The sequence below is a fragment of the Muscardinus avellanarius genome (assembly GCF_963383645.1).
Source record: "Muscardinus avellanarius genome assembly, chromosome: 11".
Lineage (NCBI taxonomy): Eukaryota > Metazoa > Chordata > Mammalia > Rodentia > Gliridae > Muscardinus > Muscardinus avellanarius.
Window position 1 is genome coordinate 57,789,986 of NC_137797.1, and position 9,705 is coordinate 57,799,690.

The window sequence follows — 9,705 nt, forward strand, 5'->3', positions numbered from 1 at the left end:
GCGTAACCCAGAGCCACCCCCGCGGCCCACGTGGGTGGGGAGGGGGACGCGCGCGCGGTCTCCAGCCACTAGGGCGAGAGCACTCGCGCCCCGGGGAGGCAAACCCCGCTTAAATCACTGCGCTCGGAGACCCGAGCTTTTAGATCCGGAGCGCACCTCTGCAGCCTTGGAGCGAGTTGTTGGAAAAGAACCGAGCGGCGAGAGGTGCCGGAGCGCGGGGCCGCCAGCTGCTCTGTGGCCAGGTGGGACCCGAGCGCGCGGGACTTCGGAGCCTGGCGAGCGTGGGGAGAGCGAGCGAGCGCTCGGGGCGCGGAGCCGCGGGGGCCCCTGCCACGCGCGAGGGGGGCGGCATGAGTTTCCCCGCAGGCTCCCGCGCGGGGCCCGCGGGCAACTCCAGTGCGCTGTGGCCTCCGGCTGCCGACGGCGCCAACACCAGCCAGGCAGCAGCTGCGCCCGGGGCCGGCGGCCCGCGCGGGGACGAGCGCAACGAGGAGCTGGCCAAGCTGGAGATCGCGGTGCTGGCGGTGACTTTCGTGGTGGCGGTCCTGGGCAACAGCAGCGTGCTGCTGGCGCTGCACCGCACGCCGCGCAAGACGTCCCGCATGCACCTCTTCATCCGGCACCTCAGCCTGGCCGACCTGGCGGTCGCCTTCTTCCAGGTGCTACCGCAGCTGTGCTGGGACATCACCTACCGCTTCCGCGGCCCCGACTGGCTGTGCCGCGTGGTGAAGCACCTGCAGGTGTTCGCCATGTTCGCGTCCGCCTACATGCTGGTGGTCATGACGGCCGACCGCTACATCGCGGTGTGCCACCCGCTCAAGACGCTGCAGCAGCCCGCGCGCCGCTCGCGCCTCATGATCGCCGCCTCCTGGGTGCTGAGCCTCGTGCTGGGCACGCCCCAGTACTTCATCTTCTCCATGGTCGAGGTGAACAACGTCACCAAGGTCCAGGACTGCTGGGCCACCTTCGTCCAGCCTTGGGGCACCCGAGCCTATGTGACCTGGATGACGAGCGGCATCTTCGTGGCGCCCGTGGTCATCCTGGCGACCTGCTATGGCTTCATCTGCTACCACATCTGGCGCAACGTCCGCGGAAAGACCGCGTCGCGCCAGGCCAAGGGAGCCGGGGCCGAGGGGGGCGCCTTCCATAGGGGGCTCCTGGTCGCGCCCTGTGTCAGCAGCGTGAAGACCATTTCCCGCGCCAAGATCCGCACGGTGAAGATGACTTTTGTGATTGTGACGGCTTACATCCTCTGCTGGGCACCCTTCTTTATCGTCCAGATGTGGTCTGTCTGGGATGAGAAGTTCGTCTGGACCGGTAGGTGCTCGGACAGCGGAGGCCCCTGTGGTGGTGGTGGTGGTGGTGTTGGTGGTGGTGGTGGTGGTGGTGGTGGTGGTGGTGGTGGTGGCGGCGAGTGTGTGTGTGTGTGTGTGTGTGTGTGTGTGTGTGTGTGTGTGTGTGACAAAGAAGGGAAGATAACTGTATTTCTTTTCACAGCATCCACCCAATAATTCTTAAACTTCTTCGTAAGTAAAATATCATATGTGGGTGGGGTGTCAAAAATGCAAAATCCTAAAGTCTCTATTCCCGGCATTATAATTCAGTATTTACTTGATGGAGACAAGGGGTTGCATTTGTAGCGTGCAATGATGGTAGTAAGATCACGAGTCCAGGAACTGTGCCTAAAATCACTCGGGAACTGCAAAACAGACCGTTGACTTTTGCAAAATCACAAAGGGCTCCGAAAATCCTGCTCTCCAGGCTACTGGGTTCCGGGACATGTTTTTACTATCATTACTGCTTTCCATTAGATTGGGAAACGCATCACAATTAATATAACATTTTGTAGAAATTCTCCCAAGGGCAAAAGTAGAGTTGGACATATTTTTCTGGGGAAAGCTGGGGGAAAAAAATCTTAAGACGTTAAGAATTCTAAATTGGCAATTAACACGTGCTTTCTTTCTTTTAAATATTTTTAATACTTATTTTCTTCTTTCCTGGTATTTCAAACTAAGATTCTTGATAAACTAAATCTGTCAGATAAATCCATTAGTCTTTCATCACTAATCTGATGACGTAGCTATTCATTCCACATAATTCTCTTTTTTACATTTATTATTAGTGCACTGTAGTTAATACATCACGTAAAGTGATAGGAATACACGTGCAAACAGCACTTGGTGTTTCCCTCCAATCCCACTCTGTTAACTCTGCCAATAGTTTACTGATGATGTCTTCATACCTACCATCTGGTTTGATTTTAATTCTTTCGCAAATTAGAAAAAATTGATTTCACTGAGATTCCCCCCCCAAGAAATGATATTATCTACTTCTGCATCTTGAAATATATTTTCTTTTACTAAGGGGAAAAACCCCTTTTTCCAACCAAATATATTACAGAAATATTTCTGATGACAACCTTAGTCAGGATATAGATAACTGAGAAAAGCTATCTTAGGATTGAGACAGGGAGTTTATGTGATATATGTTGGAGTATTAGTTGCTAATAAAACACTTGAGTGTGGACTTAAAAATATTCTTGTAGGATGTAATAATGCAAATCATGAAAAATACAGCCTATATTATTTTTAATTTATCATTCCATGTTTTGCTTGATCTTAGAAGCCTCTGATGTAGTCAACCAAATCGAATTCTTGGTTTAACTATTGCTTTGCTTTATTAGGATTTGGATACAACTAATTAAAAAATATCTTTGCGCAAAGACATGTTGATGATTTCTATTGTTTTAGAATACTGTCAGTCAGGGATCATGATAATCTTTGATAACATCTAGCACAAAGTATTAATCTATAATTTATTCTGGCATAAGAATAAAAAGATTTTTATATACTAATCAAGGGAAAGTCCATGCTCAGTTATTATTTTATTGTTATAAAAACTGTATTATCAGTATAACAGTATCATCGTGAAAAGTTGTAATGTGTATGTAGTTTACCACTGATAACATAAAATGTTTCAGAATCCTATTGGAATTCCTTAACTTAGCTGTTTGATTTAATTGAGTGATAAAATGGTTTTCTGTTAAAATGAAACCAAATTTCTAATTAGTGATAGAAAAATAACTAAAGCTTGTATTCTTCAGAGATCTATTTCAACTATCTTCTCCAGCACAAATTTTCATACTACAAGAATATATTTAATATTTAATACTACTAAATATGGTCTATAATGCCATAATTTTGCCTGAGTTATTAGGATGAATACTAACTGGTAGATGTTATTATAGATTTTTGAAATTCCATTGAAATTGTAGCCATCCCGAAAATGCTGTGTCCATTAGCTTATGCTAGTATTAAGTATACAAAGTTATTTAATGAATTAATTCATATCCTTACCCTCTTGAATTTCCCACTCATTCTATTTAAATGTCTCAATAGTGGTTTTAAAGCATTTGCATTCATTTAAAGGAATTTTGCCTACAAAATTATTTTACAATCAAGCAGTTTTCAAACACTACTTGTTTCCCTGACAAAATAGTTCATTTTCTATACTAAACAATGACTTTTACCCCTTTAGTCAATAGAGAATGAGTCTATGCTCAAAGTCTTACTTTGACTATTTAAATACATTATATATATATATATATATATATATATATTTTTTTTTTTTTTTTTCAGACTCAGAAAACCCTTCCACCACCATCACAGCATTGCTGGCTTCCTTGAATAGTTGCTGCAACCCCTGGATATACATGTTCTTTAGTGGCCACCTCCTTCAAGACTGTGTCCAGAGCTTCCCTTGCTGCCAAAACATGAAGAAAATTTTCAGCAAAGAAGATACTGACAGCATGAGCAGGAGGCAGACTTCATACTCCAACAACCGAAGCCCAACAAACAGTACCGGTATATGGAAGGACTCACCCAAGTCTTCCAAGTCCGTCAAATTTATCCCCGTTTCCACCTGAGCCCCAGTGTCATGTCATCTGACTGTTGTAAATGACTTTTTGGTCCATTAGCTGAATCCAACTAGAAATCATAAGGACAAATGAACTTATATGAGAGAGGCAGACATCTACTCATTGGGTATACACTTTTTGTTTCTAGTTGCATTTTCCATGTTGCTATGAACCAGAAACTATGAATTATTTTGTACAGCATGTTAATGAAAGAAAACCTACTACACTAAAGTGTGTAGGCCTGATTTCCAGAAATATAACAGAAGTTATGTTTCTAAAGGAAACGTCGTAATCAACTTGGCTTTGTATTTTATTGGTGGTTTCTTTTCTTTTTATATCTGATATAAGTAAGTCTTGACTGGTATAAAAGTCATATAATTTCTGAACAAAGTGAGCTTGTCATTTAGAGGAGAGTTCAGAGAAATCACGACTTCATCAATTTAATAAAAGTAATCTCAAATTGTGGTTTAGAGATGGTGTGCTGGAGAGGTATGAGGGTCGGGACTTACTGAGCAGGAGGAAGCAGAATCAGAGTAAAAAGCAGACAGTTTCTCTAGAAGCTATAAATCATCCTGAATTCATAATGATAACTTGATAACTACAGTGCCCTCCTTTACATGTCACATTTTCTTGGCTCTGAATATCATGATTACTACGATGTTGAAGGTTCGACAAGATGTTGTAGATGGCCCAACATCTTTTTCTTCCTGCTGCAAGACTGTGATGATTTTAAAGTCATATTTGTAGGAGGAATGCCAAATTTTATAGAAAAGCAGAGATTGCGTAAAGTAGTCTGTAGATTCTCTCTCTATTGGATATGTCAACATATTTTGACTGATGTTTTAAGGTGTCCCGTGCTATGCAGGATAGTATCATGATCATTATCTTCATGTTTGGTAAATCCAGATTCATGGATAAAAAAGTCTTCTAGAGAGTGACTCAGGATATAAAATGTTCTCCACTGTGTTTAGTTACACATAGTTTGTTCCTTCCTTCCAATTTCCCATCCACCTAATAGTTTCAGAATAGAGAAGAGTGGTGAAGCGGGGACAAAGAACTGTCTGTGACTTCTCTGGATTCCTTCATTATTGTATGTGTAACTTTAGGCAAGTCATTTAAAAATGCATAAAACCTCTGTTTTCTCAGTTGAATGATGAAGTTGATAGCACTCACCTCACAGGGTTGTTGTGAGGACTAAATGAAATTAAATGAGTACAGAGAGTGACACACCACCAAGTGCTGTATGCCGTACACATGCTAGCAGTTGTTTTAGTTACACTCTTAGATCTTCATGATTACACAGCTTTCTTCCTCCTTATTTTTCATTACCTAAAATTGGTTTTTTTATGTCTGGGATGTAAAATTTGAAAATTTAAATATAGATCTGCTGATTCACTGGAAAAGCATTGCCAGCAACCACTAAGCCTGACTTCTGCCCGACTAACGTTTTCCAGTAGAACTTGCTTTCTTCTTAGTGCAGGTAAACCAAAGCCAGCCAAGAACATCAATCTCTTTCATTTCTAAACAGAGATAAATTACAACACTCTTTGGCAGTTGTTACTGCATTTTTTCATTAAGGAGACTCGGTGGTTTTGTTTTTGTTTTTGTTCCTAGCTATCTTATTTGGCTTCTTCATAGAGATCAGCACTGACTGGAGGAGACAGCAGTAAATATTTTGTTTCTTTTAGAGGAAGTAATAGTCACTTTTAATCGTAAAACTGAGTTTCTTTTTTTTAATTTTGTAGATAAGAGACTGTGGACTAGAAGGCATTGCTATAACTTGGAGTGATCAACTTCACTCCTTTTCCTTCTCCTGCCTTCCAAATTCCTAGCCTTTAGACCTCCTGAGTTGTTATCACAAAAAAAAAAAAAAATGTTTTGGAGAGATTAGCCCCTTAAGTTGTAGAATTCTTTCTTCTAAAAATAGGGAATAGAGATGGAAAAGATTCAGTGGTAGAGCATGAGGTCTTGGGTTCGGTCCTTAACACAACTGAAAAAAAAATACATTGAATAAAACTAACCAACTAATCAATATGTCTCTTAAAAGACACTCTTCAATACAAGTCATCAACTAAATCTATCAGTTTTTCACTATTTGGTTTGAGAAAGAAAAGCAGAGCTGTAACCAGGCCTCTGTAATATGGTCAATTCCTTTGATAATTTCTCTTTGATGGTGCAAACACTTAAGTCTTTTGGAATTGAACAAAGATGAAGCCCACCTTTTCTAAATCCATTCCAAAATAGAAGAATCTTATATATATATATTATGTTTCAGAATGTTGGCATGTATCTCCAGGCAAAACAATTCCATTTAACCTTTTATTTCTGGGAGCATCTCAGAAAAGTTGTGTAACAGCCTACCAACCCATTTCTCTGTATAAAGGATGAGAGACAGTAGGAAATGGTTGGGGGACAGAAGATTGTTCTGCCATAGGCAGATATGTAGTCACTGTGGCTTAGATAAAGAAACTTTATTTAGTGTTAAATCTTCTTAATAGTAAATGGCATTCACATAACCCAAAATATTGTTTTCTCTCTACTTCTGAAAAAAGAAACTGAAGTAAGAAGGGAAAGTGATCTGGGAAGGGGAAGTTTTCATTGTTCTTGACCAAAGAGAAGATTTAAGATACTATGCCAAATGAAAGTTTACAGTCAAGAATAAATGTACTGTGTCACTTAATTTTATTGTGTAGAGTTATTTGTCAGAATATTCTGAGAGTATACCATAATAATGCATTTATATAGGTATTAATATGATTGATAGAGCTAGACTATTACACAAGTGATTGATATTAATTGATGATGAAAAAGAAACATTTTATGTACATCTTAAGTGCTTAATGGGTTAGTTTGGGTGCATGTATTTTTAGAATGGAAAGCTGCCTAGCTTTTGTAGAAGTTTTATTTGGAACATAAAAGCAAAGGAAATTAGTGAAATTGTTGGGCCATTTATACACCTGACCTATTTAAAGAATTATTGCCATCATGAAAGATGGCTTACACCATGAATAAGAGGATGGTGTGAATTTTTAGAAAGAAAAAGTGTGTGTCTACAACATGCAGTACTCTCTCTCAAACTTATGAGACTCCCTAGAAAGCACAAACAGAAGGGTAAGAGACATAACCTTCAGCTTTAATTACACAAGTAAAATATCCCAATTCAGTTCAAGCTTTATGTTTTTGAGACTAAAATCTATACTTTTATATTCTATTTGGGCACCTGGAGCTTTGAATTATGATCTCCATGTTTGACTCAAACTAACGCATAATTAGATGTCATTTAGAGAGAAAGTGAGCCTAATCGATTACCCCAAATATCAGAGATTGGACTTCTATTAAGATGAATATACTGGGATCCGTGGACTATCAGACTGGAGACAAGAGCTTTATTAGATTAAGTCCAGGGCCATCCTGGTTATCACTCCTGAAGTTCAGAAGTAGCCTCTGTGTATCCTCCCCCTCGCCTCCATGTGGTCTTTTTAATGCTACGCAGTGCAACACTTGGAGTCCTAATATAGGACATCAAATATTAAAAAAATGATCTTTGATTAGCATTTGATCTCATCCAATCAGAGTCAAAACTTAAAGACTATGCCGCAGAAACCTATTTCCCAAGACAACCTAATTGTGTGATTCCATTGTTCACATAGACATTTAAAGGACATTAGTCTATGATAATTTTTTTAAATATTGTGAATAAAAATAGATATGTGGCATAGTGTGGTCATGTAAAAACATATTATTATACCTAAAAATTAAATGACATTGTTTTTATGTCATTGGTTTTCTTGTTTTGTTCTGATTTTTTGTGGTGCTGGAGCTTGAACCCAGAGCTTCAAACATGCTAGGCCAGCACTCTACCAGTGAACTGCATTGTCAGCTTCTTCTCAAAAAAAAAAAAAAATATATATATATATATATATATATGTGTGTGTGTGTGTGTGTGTGTGTGTGTGTGTTGATTTTCATTCTAAATAAAATAAAAACAAAATATCATAGAATTAATTAAATATTTTTGTGTTTCAGGGTCAAATTAATAAGTTTAGAAAAATTAAAAATAAATCTGATAGTATTCAAATTATTATTAACATAAAACAATCAGCATTTACACACACAAAAGTAACTGTTTTAAAATTTTTAAATCACATCTCTGACTTAAACATATTCTATGCTATTTTACCTCATACCTATAAAAATCTGCTAACAATTCATATTGTATACTTAGTATTCCATTTTGAAACTGTTTTTCAAATGTTCTGTATTCTCCATATTGTTATGTTATATAAAAGAATTTCAGTGTGCTTATCCTGGGCTGATTGTATGATTCCAGTTTTCAACATATGTTCAAATGTTTTGTGATTATATTTAATATTTGGACCTTTATAGAAAAAAAGGTGGCATATAGTATTATATTGAAATAAATGATGTATTAGTCCTCAGTTTTACCATGTGTTGGCTTAGTTCCATAAATAAAAATAAATTTTGGATTTGTTTGAAATAGTTATTTCATAATTTACTTTAATGATGAAATGCAGTTAATCATGCTGATTTTGAAAAAAACAGACCTGTTTTGCAGTTGGTAGCCAATGATAGTTTATATGTAAGAACAAAAATGTTTCTGTTTATACTATATAACAATAGCAAAAGTAAGTGAAACTTTGTAAGTACCTTTCCAATAAATTACAATCAAGGAAACAAATCCATTTTAATGGTCTGTATTAATAGACCTAAAATAATCAGTTAGCTGAGGGCATGTGTGTTATCTACCCCTTAAAATGTCATCTTTGTTCATTTATTTCTAGAAACTGGTGAGAGTTCGGGGGCCCTAAAGATCAGGAATATTCCTATTTTATAGTCTTTAAAATTAGAATTATTTCCCCTGTGGGCTAATAAGTTCAAATTTTATTGGCTTTCAACTTAACGTTGTCTAACATTCTTTTTTTATGATTATTTTTGGACGTTCAATCCTAGCAGCATAGACAGAAAGCTAATTTTGGGTTTGGCTTCAACTTGAGGAGAGTGATTGCCCAGAATGAAGGCAAGGGAATTTGAAGTCTCTATTTTAAAATGCTGCATTGCTTTTAAACATTTATTACAACTACCTCAAAGTAAATGGGATTGCTATCAATGCATATTTTCACAAGATCCTATGGATCAGGTAGAAGTAATATAATAGTATACCCAAAAAAGCTCATAAAGCAACATGCTAGGGTAGAATTTATTCTTCATTCATTGTCTTTGACTCTTCCTAATCTTTAGAGTTATGTGTTTTTCCTTTTATCTTACCAATTGCTGTTTACATACCTTCATTATGACACAAAACCAAAATGTTTCACTCTGTTGGATTATTAGTCTATTTTCTCTAAGATAATCATACCATGTTTATCCCAGTCCCCATAATACTGGGAACCGAACCCAGGAACATTCTACCTCCGAGATACACCACCAGTCCTGTTTGTTTGTTTGTTTGTTTGTTTGTTTTGAAACAGGGTCTTGCTAGGTTGCTGCGACTGGTCCTGATCTTGTGATCCTTCTGTCTCAGACTCCCAAGTACTGTGATTATAGGTGTGTGCCACCAACTGAGGATAAGTTTCTTAGGTCCAGAACTTCTTTGCTTTAAAGGATCAGCTGGATCTTTGTCGAAGATGCAAGGTAGACCCTCCCTTTGTGGTTCTAATGGGAAAGACCTTCCCAGGACTGGAAGACCACCCAACCTTGGAGGCTCCCACAGAGAAACTGGTTAATCCCTCAGAATGCCTCGGGATTCAATCCCCAATATGGGAAAAATT

General features: G+C 38.8%; 1 protein-coding gene across 1 annotated transcript; it reads left to right on the forward strand.

Moving 5' to 3' along the window:
* Positions 1-350: 350 nt before the first annotated feature.
* AVPR1A (arginine vasopressin receptor 1A) lies at positions 351-3,925 on the forward strand (the record flags this gene model as incomplete). The annotated part of the gene is made up of 2 exons (XM_080705648.1): positions 351-1,317; positions 3,639-3,925. The coding sequence occupies 2 exons, from the start codon at positions 351-353 to the stop codon at positions 3,923-3,925; spliced, it is 1,254 nt and encodes a 417-aa protein (XP_080561774.1).
* Between the last annotated feature and the right edge of the window lie 5,780 nt (positions 3,926-9,705).